Consider the following 19383-nt stretch of genomic DNA (forward strand, 5'->3'; position numbering starts at 1 on the left):
GTACGTGAACCGTAAACTTCCAGATGTTCAAGCTGGTTTTAGAAAAGGCAGAGGAACCAGAGATCAAATTGCCAACATCCGCTGGATCATGGAAAAAGCAAGAAAGTTCCAGAAAAACATCTATTTCTGCTTTATTGACTATGCCAAAGCCTTTGACTGTGTGGATCACAATAAACTGTGGAAAATTCTGAAAGAGATGGGAATACCAGACCACATGAACTGCCTCTTGAGAAACCTATATGCAGGTCAGGAAGCAACAGTTAGAACTGGACATGGAACAACAGGCTGGTTCCAAATAGGAAAAGGAGTACATCAAGGCTGTATATTGTCACCCTGCTTATTTAACTTACATGCAGAGTACATCATGAGAAACGCTGGGCTGGAAGAAGAACAAGCTGGAATCAAGATTCCCAGGAGAAATATCAATAACCTCAGATATGCAGATGACACCATCCTTATGGCAGAAAGTGAAGAGGAACTAAAAAGCCCCTTGGTGAAAGTGAAAGAAGAGAGTGAAAAAGTTGGCTTAAAGCTCAACATTCAGAAAACGAAGATCATGGCATCTGGTGCCATCACTTCATGGCAGATGTGGAAACAGTGGAAACAGCGTCAGACTTTATTTTTATGGGCTCCAAAATTATTGCAGATGGTGATTGCAGCCATGAAGTTAAAAGAGGCTTACTCCTTGGAAGGAAAGTTATGACCAACCTAGATAGCATGTTAAAAAGAGAGACATTACTTTGCCGACAAAGGTCCGTCTAGTCAAGGCTATGGTTTTTCCTGTGGTCACGTATGGATGTGAGAGTTGGACTGTGAAGAAAGCTTAGCACCAAAGAATTGATGCTTTTGAACTGTGGTGTTGGAGAAGACTCTTGAGAGTCCCTTGGACTGCAAGGAGATCCAACCAGTCCATGCTAAAGGATATCAGTCCTGGGTGTTCTTTGGAAGGAATGATGCTGAAGCTGAAATTCTGGTACTCTGGCCACCTCATGCGAAGAGTTGACTCAGTGGAAAAGACTCTGATGCTGGGAGGCATTGGGGGCAGGAGGAGAAGGGGATGACAGAGGATGAGATGGCATCACCAACTCAATGGACGTGAGTCTGAGTGAACTCCGGGAGTTGGTGATGGACAGGGAGGCCTGGCATGCTGCAATTCATCAGGTCACAAAGAATCGGACACAACTGAGCGATTGAACTGAACTGAACTGATAGTTATACATCAAAACCTTCAGAGACTATTCTTAATTAAAAACGTAGTCATTGAACAGTTTGTCAATTTTTTAATCTAGTGATATTTTAGGTTTTCAAACAGAATTCTCAAACATTTTAGGAATTCTTTTAAAAGAATTTTAAAATTTATATTCAAAATTTAAAAATTCTTTAAGCAACCAAACACATAAAATTCAGTAAAACTGTTTCTTCTAAAATCTGTGTTATACTTCTCTGGTGGTCCAGTGGTTAAGAAATCAGCCTGCCAATGCAGGAGACACAGGTTTGATTCCTGGTCTGGAAAGATTCCACATGCTGCAGAGCAACTAAACCCACGCTGCATAACTACTGAAGCCCGTGAGCCCTAGAGCCCACGCTCCACAGCAAGAGAAGCCGCTGCAATGAGAAGCCACACTCCACAACAAAGAGGAACTCCTGCTCACCATAACTAGAGAAAGCCTGCGAGCAGCAAGCAAGACCCAGTGCAGCCAAATATAAGTAAAATATTAAAAACTAACTAAATAAAATGTGTCCATCATAAGCACACAAAACCACAGACTAATTTTTTAAAGTGTTGTGTCTTCTAAACAAGCTGGGTCAGTATCTCATACCTGTTCTATCATATGATGCAAGTCTTTTTTTCCTAACTTTCGGACAAGCATGAGTTTGATCCTTTTCCTTTGATTTCTCTTTCTTCTTACCAAGCAGTGGTTCTGAAGTAAGTACATCTTGTTGAATTCTAATTGCTTGAAGGTAATCTGAAAATAAAACCATTATTAATTGAATAAATCTGCATGAGCTATAAATAATACCACATAATTCTATATACCAATCAATATAGCTAATTATTACATCATAGTATTCGACAGCATATAGTGAGTCAAATTGCGACTTTACCACTACCAGTTCTGTGATTTACCTTCCAATCATCAGTCTGCTTTACTTTACTCACCTTTGAATTGAAGACTGTTACTGTGAGAACCTCAGAGGCTTGTTACAAGGGTCAAATTATTATATTTAATAAGCTCAAAGTACATAGTAAGTGGTTACTAAGGTAAATGTTTAAGATCTTATTATTACAACAAACCTTTTAAATGTGAATCCTCCTGTGAAATAAATACATACAAAATCCTTTTATTAACTGTAATTTAACAACTGAGCCTAAAAAATGTATAGATACAAATGCTGAAAAGTAACATAGGGCCTGGTGGCTCAGATGGTAAAAGAATCTACCTGCAGTACAGGAGACCTGGGTTCAATCCCTGGGTAGGGAAGATCCCCTGGAGAAGGGAATGGCAACCTACTCTAGTTTTGTTATTCTCTAACACTGAATTAACATGCAACCTCCTCAAGTAGTGGCTGTTTATACACCATTACCTCATATACCTCAAGATTAGAAAGTGGCTTGTTTTCCTCCTCACTCCTCATTCACCACTGCCAAATCATTACAACTTGCCCTTAAAAAAAAAAAAAAAAATCCTACTCCTCTGAAGCGCATGCCTTTTTGTTATATCATATTCTTCCATTTTTCATTGACATTCACCAATTGTCTGGTCACCCAATTAATCTGGAACCCTGGCTCCAGGGAGGGCTCACTTACTCCATATTAAATCTGTCATCATTCTAGAAGACTTTTTTAGAGTTTTCTAGGGAAGAACTCTAGAAAAACTGAAGATTCTAGAGGTGTGCTCAGTCGTGTCCTGCTCTTTGTGACACCATGGACTGTAGCTCACCAGGCTCCTCTGTCCATGGGACTTTTCAGGCAAGAATACTGGAGTGGGTTACCATTTCCTCCTCCAGGGGATCTTCCCTGACCAATGGATCGAACTCATGTCTCTTACATCTTCTGCACTAGAGATGGATTCTTTACCACTGCACCACATGGGAAGCCCCCTAGAAAATTTACTGTTCGTGAATTAAGACCTGTCTGACATCATGCTCCTATCTCCCCATTTCTAGACAACCTCTCATATCTTAGTTGAAGTTTGTCCACTTCAACTTACCACTATCAAGACTATATCCTAAAGCTTGCCATCACTGGCCTTTACCCTTCCAGCTTGCTTATTACTCCCAACATCACCATTCTTTGACCTCCTCAGTACCTCTAGTTCACTGTTCCATTACTTTTTTACAATCCATCAACCTTCTATTTTTTTTTTTTTTCACTTTTCTCCTTATCCAGCCAAGGCTATCTTTCAACAAAACTCTTGTCAATATCCTAAACTTTCCCTTTCTTTTGGTCTCTCCTATATGGCAAAACACCAGAGCTGGATGAACCCAACTCTATGTGCCCTCTGTGTGTACATCTGCATAGTTATTTTTCTGGTTAACTTACTCTTCGGGCTTTTCAACAGCTATTTCAGACTTTCTCCATGCTCCCTGGAGAGCTCCAATCTCCCAATTTCAACTAAACTCATGACAACACTTCCAAGGAACATAAAGGCGTCAGATGGGAATTCCTTCAAATAGTCATTGCCAAATAAGCCAAGCAACACACGTCTATTACTAATGCTTTCCTTCTGCCCTCTTACTAATAGAGGAGATGTCTGTTTCTTCTCCTCCCAAAACCAATTATTTCCACCTTTTGTTAGACATATCCCCTCATGCCTACACTATTAACCATTCTTTTTTTTCTTTTTCATATCCAAGCAGCTTCTCAATCTGTTAATTGCCTTTCTTCACAGTCAAAATAATGGAAAGAGTTGCATATAGTCTCTATTCTATTTCTTCATCTACTATGTACTTTTTAATCCATTCCAGTCTGGCTTTGGAACTCCACTAAAACAATATTCAAGTGAACATATTATTCAGGTCAATAAAGTCAATGGACATTGTCTTCCCTTCTTTTACTAGACTTACCAGTGTTATTTGATACTTTAGACCACATCTTCCTCTTTTTATAGAGGTATAATTGACAAATAACATTAGTTTCAGGTGTATAACATAGTGTCTCAGTATTTGTATACATTGCAAAATAATCACCACAGTAATTCTAGTTACCATCCATCACCACACATAGTTACAAATTTTTTTCTTTACACGAGAAGTTTTAAAATTTACTCTTATTAACAATGGTTACTATTGTTAATAATAGTAATGTTGTAAATGACAGATCTTCCATTTATGATGGCAAAATGTCCAGGTAAACCCACAGAAAGTTGAAAGTATTGTTAAGTTGAAAATGCATTTAACACACCTAAGCTACCAAACATCATAGCTTATCTTAGCCTACCTTGGAGTGCCCAGAACATTTACATTAGCCAACAGTTGGGCAAAATCATCTAACAAAAAGCTTATTTTAAAATAAATGTGAATAATTTATGTAATTTATTGAATACTGTATTGAGAGTGAAAAACAGAATAGCTGTATGGGTACAGTATGGTTATAAATGTGTTGGTTGCTTACCTTCATGGCTGTGTGGTTGACTGGGAGCTGTGTCTCGCTGCTGCTGCCCAGCATTATAAAAGAATATTGTACTACATTTTGCTAGCCCAGGAAAAGATCAAAATCCAAAGACTGGATATGCACCAATTTTCCATTATAAAATCAGAAAATTTTAAGTTGAACCATCCTTAAGTTGGGGGCTGTCTGTACATGCCTATGCATTATTTATAACTGAAAGTCTGTTCCCTTTGAACACTTTCACCCATTTTGCCCATCCCCCATCCTCTGCCTCTGGCAACCATCCATCTGTTCTCTCCATCCATGAATTTGGGGGTTTTTCCCCATATATAAGTGAGCCCACACAGTTTTTGTCTTTCTGTCTGACTTATCTCACTTACATAATGCTGTGAAGTCCATCTATGCTGCCCTAAACGACAAGATTTCCTTTTCTATGGCTAATATCCCAGTTTTTGTGTCACATTTTCTTGATCAATTCATCCATCAATAGACACTTAGGTTGTTTTCATGTCTATACTACAGAAAATAATGTTGCGATGAACATGAAAGTGAAAGTGAAGTCGCTCAGTCATCTCCGACTCTTAGCGACCCCATGGACTGCAGCCTACTGGGCTCCTCCATCCATGGGATTTTCCAGGCAAGAGTACTGGAGTGGGGTGCCATTGCCTTTTCCAGGATGAACATGTTCATTGCTTCTCCGGCAATGAACATGGGGGGTGCATATATCAAGTTAGAGTTTTCATATCCTTCAGATAAAAATCAAGAAGTGTAATTGCTGGATCATATGGTAATTCTATTCTTAGTTTGAGGAAAACTGTTTTCCTCAAGTTTTCCAAAGTGGTTATACTAATTTACATTCCCACAAACAGTACACAAGGGTTCCCTTTTCTCCACATCCTTGCAAACACTCTTATTTCTTGTCTTTTTTATAACAGCCATTCTGACAGGTGTGACGATTATCTCTTTGTGATTTTGATTTGCATTTCTCTGATTAGTGATGCTGAGCCCCTTTTTATGTACCTGTTGGCCATCTGTATTTCTTCTTTGAAAAAATGTCTATTCATATCTTCTGCCCATAGTTTAATCAGGTTGCTTGTTTTTTTGCTATTGAGTTGCACGAGCTCATTATATATTTTGGATATTAACCTCTTATCAGATATATTATTTGCAAGTTATCAGATATATGATTATTTGCTACCATTTGGTAGAATGTCCTTTCATTTTCTTGATAGTTTCCTTTGGTGTGCAGAAACTGGTTTTATGTAGTCCCACTTGTTTATTTTTACTTTTGTTGTCTTTGCTTTTGGTGTCAAATTCATGAAAACTGTCACCAAGACCAATGTCAAAGAGTTTTACACCGGTCTCCTCCTAGTTTTATTGCTTTCAGATATTATGTTCTGCAACAACAACAACATTATTTTCAAGTCTTTAGACCATTTTCTGTTAATTTTTGTGTATTGAATAATAGATGTCTATAGTTTTACTCTTTGAAAATTGGCTATCCAGTTTCCCCAACACTATTTATTAAAGAGACTGTCCTTTCCACATTGAATATTCTTGGCTATTTTGTCAAATTATTGGCCATTTATGCATTATCTTATTTCTGCTTCATTCTTCACTCTCAAGATTGCTTTAGCTATTTGAGGTCTACTATGTATCTGATCTGATCTGATGCAGCTCCATACAAATTTTAGGATTGTTTTTTCTATTTCTGTGAAAAATGTCATTGGAATTTTAATAGGGTTTGCATTAAATCTGTAAATTGCTTCAGTTAGTATGGACATTTTAACAATATTAATTCTTCTAATCCACAACCAGAGATTATCTTTCCATTAATTTGCATCTTCTTCAGTTCCTATCATCAGTGTCCTACAGTTTTCAGTGTACAGGTATTTCATCTTCTTGGGTAAATTTATTCCTTGTGTTGGTTAGTTGCTAAGTCATGTCTGACTCTGCGACCCCATGGACTGCAGCACACCAAGTTTTTCTGTCTTTCACTATCTTCTGGAGTTTTCACAGACTCATGTCCATTGAGGCAGTGATGCCATCCAACCATCTCATCCTCTGTCATCTCTTTCTCCTCCTGCCTTCAATCTTTCCCAGTATCAGGGTCTTTTCCAATGAGCTAGCTCTTCGCAGCAGGTGGACAAAGTACTGGAGCTTCAGCCTTGGCATCAGTCCTTCCAATGAATATTCAGGGTAGATTTCCTTTAGACTGACTGGTTTGATCTCCTTGCAGTCCAAGGGACCCTAAAGAGCCTTTTCCAGCACCACATTTCGAAAGCATCAATTCTTCGGCACTCAGCCTTCGTTATGGTCCAACTCTCACATCAGTACACACCAGTGGAAAAACCATAGCTTTGACGAGACGGACATTTTTGTTTAACACAGGTAAGCCTTAAGCTTGTAGCATATTTATGTGCTGACAGAAAAAAGCCAAGAGAAAGGAAGATGAGAGAGAAGATAATAGACGGACCCCAAGTTCCTGAGGACATGGCAAAAAAGGAGCTCCAAACAGAGGTGGTAGGAATAACCTTAAAGGAGAGAAGGCACAATTATTCCTTGAGACAAATACTGCAGGTGAGACTGGGGAGCTGCGAGTCAGACAAGTTTCCATTTGATTACCTCTATCTTCAATTTTCGGAGAAGGCGATGGCACCCCACTCCAGTACTCTTGCCTGGTTTTTATAAAGTAGAGGCATAATCAAGTAATTCAGACTCATGGTTAAATTGCAACAGCTTAAACAGATGTTGTATGTAATAGAAAGGAGAGCTAAAAAGAGACATAAAATAACAAAAGGCAGAACTGAGTGCCTCACTGATACTGGAGACCATGAAATTGGAAAAAGAACCAATCAATGTGATTATGTAAGTGCTCTGCAAAATAGGCTTACCAAGTTGGTAACCAAGGAAAATTGACAATTACATTGTGGAATTTGCTTTTGTTGTTCAATCACCCAGCTGTGTCCTACTCTTTGCAACCCTATGGACTGCAGCATGCCAAGCCTCCCTGCCCCTCACCATCGCCCAAGGTTTGCCCAAGTTCATGTCCACTGCATCAGTGATGCCATCCAGCCATATCATCCTCTGATGCCCTCTTCTCCTTCTGCCCTCAATCCTTCCCAACATCAGGGACTTTTCCAATGAGTGGGCTGTTCACATCAGATGACCAAAATACTGGAGCTTCAGCTTCAGCATCAGTCCTTTCAACAAGTATTCAGGGTTGATTTCCCTTAAGATTGACTGGTTTGATCTCCGTGCTGTCCAAGGGGCTTTTGGGAATCTTCTCCAGCTGCACAGTTCAAAGGCATCAATCTTTGGCGTTCTGCCTTCTTTACAGTCCAACTCTCACAACCCTACGTGACCCCTGGGAGGACCATAGTCTTGACTATACGGACCTTTGTTGGTAGAGTAATGTCTCTGCTTTTCAACATACTGTATAGGTTTGTCATAGCTTTCCTGACAAGAAGCAACTGTCTTCTGATTTCACGGCTGCAGTCACGATCCCCAGTGATTTTAGAGCCCAAGAAGAGCAAATGTGTCGCTACTTCCACATTTTCCCCTTCTATTTGCCATGAAGTAATGGGGCTGGTTGCCATGATCTTAGTTTTTTTAAATATTTCGTTTATGCCAACGTTTTTGCTCTCTTCCTTCACCCTCATTAAGAGGCTCTTGAGGTTCCTCTTCGCTTTCAGCCATTAGAGCGGTATCATCCGCATATCTGAGGTTGTTACTATTTCTCCCGCCTATTCCAGTTTGTAACTCATCCAGCCCAGCATTTCTCATGATGTGCTCAGCTTATAGGTTAAACAAACAGGGTGACAGCAGACAGCCCTGTTGTACTCCTTTTTCAAACCTGAACCAATCAGTTGTTCCATACAGGGTTCTAACTGTTGCTTCTAACTGTTGATTAGAGTTTACATTTTGCCAATTCAGGTACAGAGGAAAGAAATGGGAAAATGGAGTTGAAGTTACTGGTCACAGAGTGACTAATCCAGGAAGAAGTGAAGAATGGAGACCAAAGCTGGACAGAAAAGAAAGCTGTGGTTTTAAAAAAAAAAGTAAATTTTGGAAATGGTAGAATTTGGGATTGGAAGAAGGTAAACAAACAAACAAACAAAAAAAAAATGGAGGTACATGGAGGGAACAATCAAGACGCTGGTTGACAAAAGGAACAAAGAGGGGTCACAACAAAGCTAGAAGGCACTAGGGATTTAAGGAAATGCTGACCCCCTCCTTTTAGGGTTATCTCACACACATACAAAATAAGATGATATGCATGACAGAGCAATGTAAATTGCTATAGAAATGCCAGATATTGTTGGTGGTAACAGTGATATTATTGTTGTTATTTTTATTATTATGTTTAGTGTTCCCTTTAAAAGGTAAGCTCTGTATTTCTTTTAATTTCTATGATTAATGAAATTAGTAAAGTACCAAACCTTGTACCATTTCAATATATTTTATATATATTTATATAATTTAATACTATGAAAACTTCTTTCCATCTCCACAAAAGCAAATAAAAGTCAACATGCCTGGAGTGTAATCTTGATAAATTTCTTCTGCTTTCTCTGACTTCAAGGGTACAGAGATTGTTCCAAACGTTTTATGTTTCATTGTCTCCTTTCCTGCTGGTTGGTTCCCTGATGGTAGAACATCTTGATAATACTTTGCTTCTTCATGTTTTAAAACTCTAACATGACAAAGAAAATAAGATACTATAGTTAATATTCTCTATAACTTAAATTTTAAATCTTTCTTCTGTACTTTACAGTGCAACAAAATATCTATCCTGTCAAACAATTTTTGATAGGCACTTTGGAAAGCAGATCTGAAACATGGAGAGTCTGGTTAAATACTAAATAGGTCTAACTGATATTACTGAAATTTTAAAGCTGAAAGGGACTTAAGAATCTTCATCTAATTTTATTTTAAATGATAAAGAAATGTTACCCATTTCCTGTGCCTCTGATATGACACGCATAAATATTTATCTGAAATTTTATACTTTATTATTAAAGATAAATACAATGATGGATGACAATAATCAAAAAGCAACAAGAAAAAAGAAATGTTACCCAATGAAGTTGGTGGCAGGGTGAGGTCAGAATAGTTTTCTGAAATTCAATCCTTACATAATTACCCTCCTTTATAAAAATAAAAAAAAAAAAACTACAGCAACCATCACCAACAACCTATATCAGGATTAAAGCCAAAATCTTTTCACATTGCTTTAGCTGTTTACTTTGTAAATGTTGGGAAAATGTATTCATAAGAACAGAATCCAAAATGACTGCCTACAATACCTACAGCTACATACCATACTTTTGCAAAGCAGAGAAAATTCAAACATATACTTCTCAGTAGAAAAGAGACCCTTGTTAGGTATATTAAACAAAAATACTTGATCACTTGAATAATATGGTAATACTTCTCTTCAAAGACAATAAAGCATTTCTTTGAACCTGTTTATGGATGGATAACTTTATTAGGTATTCCTAACTCGTTTTTCTTTGAGGACTTTGTGAGTGCCATTCAGTTTGGACAGCAAGGAGATCCAACCAGTCCGTCCTACAGGAAATCAGTCCTGAATATTCATTGAAAGGACTGATGTTGAAACTGAAATTCCAATACTTTGGCCACCTGATACGAAGAACTGACTCACAGGAAAAAACCCTGATGCTGGTAAAGATTGAGGGCATGAGGAGAAGGGGATGACAGAGGATGAGATGGTTGGATGGCATCACTGACTCAATGGACATGAGTTTGAGTAAACTCCAGGAGTTGGTGATGGACAAGGAGGCCTGGCGTACTGCAGTCCATGGGGTCGCAAAGAGTCAGATACGACTGAGCTACTGAACTGAACTGAACTGATTCGGTTTATAAACACCTTGAACAGTTGCCTTGTCATTATAATGACTATCCCCAAAACTTTTCCATATCCTTTGTTCTTTTTTTTTTTTCTTCCTGAATTGTTTACCATTTTCTTAGCAATACCGAGGAGTTATTTTCACATTTTGGGTGGTAATCTTTGGTCATTTTATATGTATTAAAAGTATCTTCCACTTTGGACTTATCTTTGAACTCTTGACAAATAGAAGTTCTTAACTTTAAAATAGTCTAATTTATCTGTGTATGATTTGTCTTAATTAAGAAATATTTCCTTACTCCACAGTGATAACAAAATTCTCATAAATTTTCCTAACAGCCTTACGGTTTTGCCTTTCACAAGTCTTATAACTGATTTGTGGGATGAGGACAAATGCAATTTCTGTACCCTCCTGATAAGGATATGTGATCGAACCCAGGTCTCCCGCGTTGCAGGCAGATGCTTTACCATCTGAGTCACCAGGGAAGCCCATGTGATCATTACAACAGCATTACTGAACACCCCATCCTCTCCCTCACTTATCTGTACCAGCAAGTCTGTCATCAATCAAAATGTGTGTACAATTATTCATTCCTGGTTCTTTATTTTTATTTGTTTATCCTCATTTCTATATCACACTACTTTATTTACTATAGTTTTGATAGCTTTAAATTGTCTTTTTCCCAAATTTTCCCAAATTGTCTTTTTCCAAAGAAAGTGCTTACATATTCTTGGCCCTTTGATTTTCTATATACATTCTGTTGCACTCTCAATTAAATTCTGTAATTTTACTTATAAAGGTCAAATATATTTTTTATTAGAGTATAACTGTTTTACAACGTTGTGTTAGTTTCTGCTGTGTAACAAAGTAAATGAGCTACATCCTGCTAATGCAAGAGACTTAAGAAATGCGGGTGAGATCCCTGGGAAGATTCCCCTGGAGGAGGGCATGGCAACCCATTCCAGTATTCATGCCTAGAGAATACCATGGACAGAGGAGCCTTGTAGGCTACAGTCCTTGGGGTCACACAGAGTCAGACACGACTGAAGTGAGTTAGCACACACACACACAACCCCCTCTCCTTCCCACCCCGCAAGCCTACCCCTCTAGGTCGTCACAGAGCCCCAAGCTGAGCTCTCTGTGCTATACAGCAGCTTCCCACTAGCTATCTGCTTATACATGTAGTATACATGCCAATACTACTCTCTCAATTTGTCCCTTCCTCCCATGTCCACAGGTCCATTCTCTACATCTGTGTCTCTATTCTTGCCCTGCAGACAGGTACATCTGTACCATTTTTGTAGATTCCATATATATGTGTTAATATATATTTGTTTTTCTCCTTCTTATTTCACTTCATATGAAAGACTCTAGGTCCATCCACATCAACAAATGACCCATTTCATTTCTTTTTATGACTGATATCCCACTGTATATATGTACCAAATCTTCTTTATCCATTCATCTGTTGATGGGCATTTAGATTGCTTTTATGTCCTGGCTATTGTAAATAATGCTGCAATGAACACTGAGGAACATGTGTCTTTTTGAATTATGGTTTCCTCAGGGTAAATGTCCAGCAGTGGGATTGTTGGGTCATATGGTAGTTCTATTTCTAGTTTTTTAAGGAACCTCCATATTGTTCTCCATATTGGCTATATCAATTTACATTCCCAGCAATAGAGCAAGAAGGTTCCCTTTTCTCCACACCCTCTCCAGCATTTATTGTTTGTAGATTTTGATGATGACCATTCTGACTGGTGTGAGGTGATATGTCATTGTAGGTTTGATCTACATGTCTGTAATATTTAGTGATGTTGAGTATCTTCTCATACAAACACATCATTTTTAAAAGAATTTTTTAGGTACTTTATTTTTCATTATTATTATGAATGATAGTTACGGTTTAATTATATTTTTGATCTATTGCTGGACCACAGAAAAGCAATACACTTATAAATACTGATTTTAATCTTGCAGCCTTGCTAATAAATTCACTTATTATAAAATTTTGTAAATTATTTTGTATTTTATTTGTAGACAGTCTATGAATAATTGCAGTTTCTGATCTTTCAAACCTTACAGCTTTCTTTGTCTTTTTTCTTTTCCTTCCTTAGGACCTATGATAGAATGTTGAATAGAAATGGCAACAGAGCAAGCATTCCTGTCACTCCTCTGAATTTAAAAGGAATGCTTTTAACACTTGATCATTCAAAATATGTTATTGCTCTTGGTTTTTGGTAAATGCCCTTAATCAAGTGGTTTCCTAAGAGTTTTTATCATTAACAGATATTAAATTTTATCAAATCTTTCTCTTTCATCTTTTAATTGGTATTGATAGATTTTCTAACATTGAAACTTGCATTTCTGAAATAAACTACACAATTTGATCTTGATGTATCATCCATTAATATACATTGCTTTAATTGGTAGGTTAATATTTTATTTAGGATTTTTTTGCTTCTGCGGTCATGCATGAAACTTATTTGTAGGATTATACAAACTTCCCTCAAAAACTGAGTTAGAGGCTACTTTCTCTTTTTCTGTTCTGTAGAATAAGTTATATATGATAGGATTCACTCTTCTAGAAACTCAAAAACTCAATTTCTCTGGACCTGATGTGTGTGGTCTGTGGTGGTAAGAGAAAGAGGAATGGGAGTGGTGGTGATTCACTGCTACTAATTCAACAATTTAAGTGGTAAAAGAAAGCTCATATTCCTATTATTTATTGCGACTATCTTATATATTTGTATTTTTCTTAAAATTTTTATATTTTGTGTAAGCTTTCAACTTATTATCACAAAACAGTTCATTTACTCTTATCCTTTTAATTCAGATCTGTACTTAGGTCCCTTTTCTGATTTGTATTAGTTACAAAGCCACTGTATGACACTACTGCGTGGTGCGTCACTCACCCTACTCTCCCCTGATCTGGGTTTCAGGAGGCAGCACATCTGTGTTTCAGGAGAGAACACATCGTGAATGGTGCTTCCTGGGGTTGTGCAGTGTCACAACCCTGTCTATGTGTGACTTCCCTTTCTTTCTCCTGGTTGATCTTATCAAATGATTGTCAGTTTATTGACAACTTGTGCTTTTGCTGGTTTTTCTTTATCTTTGATATCTATTATGTTAATTTCTGATAATCTTTATCTTCTTCCTTCTGCCTTCTTAGGATTTATTCTGTTCTACATTCTCACCCCTAACTACTTAGATTGTTAACTCATTAATTTTTTTAGCCCTTTTTGTCTTTTAATACACAGTTTAATGACTATAAGTTTCTCCCTAAACACACAATTTTTATATGTGTGACATAGTTACTAATGCAGTAGTTTAAGCTCCCTTCAATTCTTCTTTTCTTCTTTCTATTACTATATTCAGTTCTAAGATTTTTTTCCTAATTTCCTTTAGAGGTCCTCCTTTCACCAACTAGTTATTTAGAAAAGTATTTGTTTTTTCAGATATTATGTTTCATTTCCAAATGGTTTCTAGTTAAACTCTTATAACTAAGTTCTAATGTAATTAAAGAGTATGTAATGTATATTGATAATTTTTTAAACAAGATTTATGGTCTTAAATGGCACAGCATTACAACTGTTCCATATACCTTGAAATAGAAGGTATAACTTTTATTTTTTACATTTTTTATCCGTTGTTATCCTTTTGCATTTTAGGATGCTTTCACACCGTGCGTTTTTTAAATTCAATTTGACATTTAAAAAGAAAAAGTTTAGTCCATTTGCATTTACTGTGATTACAGACATTTTGGGGATTTATTTCTACCATCTTATTTTGTTGTCTATGGATCCCTTTTCTTGTTGTTTCTCTGTATTTTATCTCTATTTTTTTCATTTTTTTTTTTCAGGAAAATTTCTTCAACTTTACCTTTCAACTGTTCTCTTAAGCTTCACTTCTGCTATTATATAATTAAATTTTCAAAACTATTTTTATGCAAGTGCTCCATTTTTTTTATTCTCTAAATGTGAACTGTTTCTTCTGTTACTGTTCAGTCATTTAATGATAGTTTTGTGGTGGTGGTTGTTGAAGTTTTCTTCTCCCTGTATTATGTATTTCCTCCAAGCTTCTTTGATTTGTTTCGCTTTCTATCGTGCTATAAACAATCCTCAAATGATCACAGTTTGCTGGTTGTATATGAGTCACCACTAAAATAACAATGAAACAACTCTTCATGCACTGGTGTTTTTCAACTGGTAGATTTGACTTTGGGGCAATCTGGGAATTTTGTTAGGTAATTCCTACTGACATTATCTACACATCTTTCCTTTTGGCTGGTCAATTTCCCAGAGAGTAATCTCTAGCTTTTAGCTGTGAGCTTTCTCATAGTCAAACAAAAGAAGAAAACTAAAGATCTCTTTGATTTGAATACATTAATCTGCTCTCAGCTGTTCTCAGATTATTTCTGAGAATAAAGAAAGAAAGAATCTTTTGGCTGTGAGAGGTGAAGAAAGATACATATTCTGATTGCTTCTTATACAAACTTTCAACTAACTGATTGCAGTCTCAGCTGCTCTGCACTTTCAGAGGTACATAATATCCTTAATTCCTGAGTTTGTGGGACTGGAGAGAATAGTGATGGAAGGGAGGAGATGGGGGAGGATGAATCAGCCTGTTTCTGGGCTACACCAACTGACACCTTGGGTTTATAATTTCCACTCTGCTAAATTAATGATAACTTATCCATGTATTTTCAAGCTTTCAAAATGTCACTGGTACTCCCACTTGCTTGTATCTCATCTTGAATTCTCTTATTCCTTACTGTCATTTTAACATGGTTTTAGGAAGGAGAGCCATAAAAACAAGGGTTCCAATCCATCATGTTTAAATACAACTCAGAAATATTTTCAAGATTTCTTCTCCATTATTTTTTTCTGAGTGTTTGCTGATACACTCTTTTCTTCATCTGCTCTCTGCTGCCCTCTTCTGCTCTGAGCTGTAGTTTTCTATCCACAGTCCATATCTAGAACCAAACCACCTACTGCCTTCCTGGGATTTCGCAGCTGTTGATTAGTTTCTCACACCCATCAACCTCTTTCACACTTTTTGGCATATCCAAAGTTGGTCTGGGAGAAGGAGTCAGTGTTGATTTGCCTATCTTGTCGGGAAGAACCTCCTAAGAAACCAAGGTTTTCTACATGCCACAACCCTCATTCAATTCTCATGTGATACGTTATATTTTCCATTGTCAGAATGGCTTATCACTAGCCAGGTATGTTTGAGATTTTAATTTAATTATATCTTATTTTACCTTGGTTTTGAGTTTCCTTTATCCTTGTTCCTGTCTTTATTTACTGGTGTCAAATCATTGGGTCTGAATGTCTCCATATATTTTTCTGAACAAAACTATGAAGTGATGAGCTGAAAAAATACATTCACGTTATTTTTAAAACATAAAAAATTATTTCACAGCTATTACTACTGATTCTATAAACTATATATATATATATATGTATATATATAGTTCCCAACTTTCCAGTAGGCTTATTAATTTAATACTCTCATTACCTTCAAGTGTTTCTTGTGTGTAATATAATTTTCAGAGCCTTCACTATGCTAGCTATCTTTCTCAGGGCAGTCCATATTGTCTAACTTCCTCTCTATGACAATTTTTTCCTTCTTACATTGATGTGTTTATATACATACAATTCTAATTGACCTTAAATTCTATACTAAATATAGTAAGTTTTAAGATCATCTCCCCAAGAATAAATCATCAGAAAGAACTCAGGGAAGTCAACAGAACTGGAAGCCTAAGACACCGAACTCATTTCACCATTCACTAAGTACTAAGGCCACATTCATGTACTACCAGAATGCCTCAGATAGAACAGAATAGAACAAAAGGAAATGGGTTTTGAAATATGCAAGACAGAGAGTCTCTTTCTGATTACCGAGGGAAATTTAACAAGATACAGAAAGTCTCAAAATAAAGTAAATTTTGCATGGAAGTAAATTCTAACTAAATAATTTAAGCCAAGAATAATTTTCTTAGCTTTTAACTGTGAGTTTTTTCAGTCATTTAAATACATTAAGAAATGTATGGAGGTTTCCAGGTTCGATGCATGAGACAGAGTGCTCAGGGTCGGTGCACTGGGATGACCCTGAGGGATGGGATAGGAGCAAGATGGGAGGGGGATTCAGGATGGGGAACACATGTATACCCATGGCTAATTCATGTCAATGTATGGCAAAAAACACTACAATATTGTTAAGCAATTAGTCTCCAATTAAAATAAATAAATTAATTAAAAAACTAAAAAGAGAGTTACCATATGACCCAGCCACTCCACTCTTGGGCATGTATCTGGAGAAAAACATGGTTCAAAAGGATATATGCACCCCAGTGTTCACTGAAGCACTATTCACAATAGCCAAGATATGGAAACAACTTAAATGTCCATTAACAGATGAATGGACAAAGATGTGGCACATGTGTACAATGGGATGCTGCTGCTGCTGCTAAGTCACTTCAGTCGTGTCCGACTCTGTGTGACCCCATAGACAGCAGCCCACCAGGCTCCACCGTCCCTGGGATTCTCCAGGCAAGAACACTGGAGTGGGTTGCCATTTCCTTCTCCAATGCATGAAAGTGAAAAGTGAAAGTGAAGTTGCTCAGTTGTGTCAGACTCTTGGCGACCCCATGGACTACAGCCTACCAGGCTCCTCCATCCATGGGATTTCCCAGGCAAGAGTACTGGAGTGGGGTGCCATTGCCTTTTCTGAATGGGATGCTACTCAGCCATAATAAAGAATGAACTAATTCCATTTACAGCAATATCGAGGGACTGGAAATTATCATACTAAGTACAAGTCAAAAAGAGAAGGACAAATACAACTATCATTGTATGTGAAAACTAAAATATGGCACAAATGAAGTTATTTGCGAAACAGAAACAAACTCACAGACATGGAGAAGACTTGTAGTTACCGAGGGGGAGGAGAGTGGGAGAGGGGTGGATTGGAAGTTTGAGGTTAGGAGATGCAAACTATTATATATAGAATAAAAAACATCCTACTGTACAGCACAGGGGGCTATATTCAATATTCTGAGATAAACTATAATGCAAAGAATATAAAAAAGAATGTACAGATTTGTATAACTGAGTCACTTTGCTGTATAGCAGAAATTAACAAAACACTGTAAATCAACTATACTTCAATAAAAGTAAAATTTTAAAAAAATATGGCACTGACACAAAAACAGTAACTAATACAGTAACTAATATTAATTTCCAGTCCATCCATATTGCAGATCAATCGAACAGGATAGAGAGCCCAGATATGAACTCACACACATATAGTCAATCTATGACAAAGGCTTCCCTAGTAGCTCAGCTGGTAAAGAATCTTCCTGCAATGCAGGAAACCCCGGTTCAATTCCTGAGTCAGGCAGATCCCCTGGAGAACAGATAGGTTACCCACTCTAGTATTCTTGGGCTTCCCTGGTGGCTCAGCTGGTGAAGAATCTGCCTGCAATGCAGGAGATCTGGGTTCAATCCATGGGTTGAGAAGATCCCCTGGAGAAGGAAAAAACTACCCATTCCAGTATTCTGGCCTGGAGAATTCCATGGACTGTATAGTACATGGGGTCGCAAAGAGTCAACAAATCTATGACAAAGGAGGCAAGAACATACAAGACAGTCTCTTCAATAAGGGGTACTGCAAAAACTGGACAGCCACATATAAAAGAATGAAATCAGAACATTCTTTAACACCATATACAAAAATAAACTCAAAATGGATTAAAGATCAAAATGTTAAGACCAGATACTATAAAACTCCTAGAGGAAAACACAGGCAGAACACTCTTTGACATAAAACACAGCAATATGTTTTTGGATCCTTGTCCTAAAGCAAAGGAAATAAATGCAAAAGTAAACAAATGGGACCTAATTAAAACTTAAAAAGCTTTTGTGTAGTAAAGGAAATCACTGATAAAATGAAAGGACAGCCTACTGAATGGGAGAAAATATTTGCCGATGATATGACCGATAATGGGTTAATATCCAAAATACATAAACAGCTAATTCAACTCAATATAAAAAGTCTGGTTTAAAAATGGACAGAAGGTATGAATAGACTCTATTCCAAAGAAGACAACACAGATGGCCAACAGGCACATGAAAATATGCTCAACATCATTAATCAAACAGAGGAATGCAAATTCAAACCACACTGAGATATCACCTCAAACCTGTCATAATAGCTATCATAGAAAAGAATACAAATAACAAATGTTGGCAAGGATAGAGAGAAAAGACAACCTTCTGACACTGTTGGTAGGAGGTGTAAATTGGTGTAGACACTGTGGGAAACAATACAGAGGTTTTTTAAAAAAACTAAAAATAGAACCACCATCAGTTCAGTTCACTCGCTCAGTTGTGTCCAACTCTTTGCTACCCCATGGACTGCAGCATGCCAGGCTTCCCTGTCCACCACCAACTCCCAGAGTTTACTCAAACTCATGTCCACCAACTAGCTCATCCTCTGTCATCCTCCACCCAAAAAAACTGTTAGAGTTAATAAACAAATTCAGTAAAGCTGTAGGAATCAAAATCAACATTCAAATATCAATTGCATTTCTATATACTAACAATGAACTACACAAAAAAGAAATTGAGAAATCAATCACACTTACAATAACACCAAAAAAGATAAATTCTGAAGGACAAATTTAACCAAGGAAATTAAAAGACCTGTACATTGAAAACTATAAGACACTGATGAAAGAAACCGAAGCAAAACACAAAATTATGGAAAATTAGCTCATGCTCACATATTACAGTAACTAATATTAAAATGCCCATACTTCCCAAAATAATCAACAGATCCAATGCTATCTCTATCAAAATTCCAATAGCATTTTTCATAAAAGTAGGAAAA

The 19383-nt window shown here is 37.0% G+C and overlaps 1 protein-coding gene across 1 annotated transcript in view; it reads right to left on the reverse strand.

Moving 5' to 3' along the window:
• The window catches only part of DNAH14 (dynein axonemal heavy chain 14), a 354570-nt gene extending 344420 nt beyond the window's left edge, over nucleotides 1-10150 (reverse strand). The window contains exons 1-3 of the mRNA XM_070384410.1: nucleotides 10119-10150; nucleotides 9147-9308; nucleotides 1821-1948 (exon numbers count right to left, since the gene is read on the reverse strand). Of these exons, the coding sequence (XP_070240511.1) occupies nucleotides 1821-1948; nucleotides 9147-9308; nucleotides 10119-10150 (322 nt within the window). The remainder of the gene's footprint in view (nucleotides 1-1820; nucleotides 1949-9146; nucleotides 9309-10118) is intronic.
• Between the last annotated feature and the right edge of the window lie 9233 nt (nucleotides 10151-19383).

The sequence above is a fragment of the Bos mutus genome, chromosome 16 (assembly GCF_027580195.1).
Source record: "Bos mutus isolate GX-2022 chromosome 16, NWIPB_WYAK_1.1, whole genome shotgun sequence".
NCBI lineage: Eukaryota > Metazoa > Chordata > Mammalia > Artiodactyla > Bovidae > Bos > Bos mutus.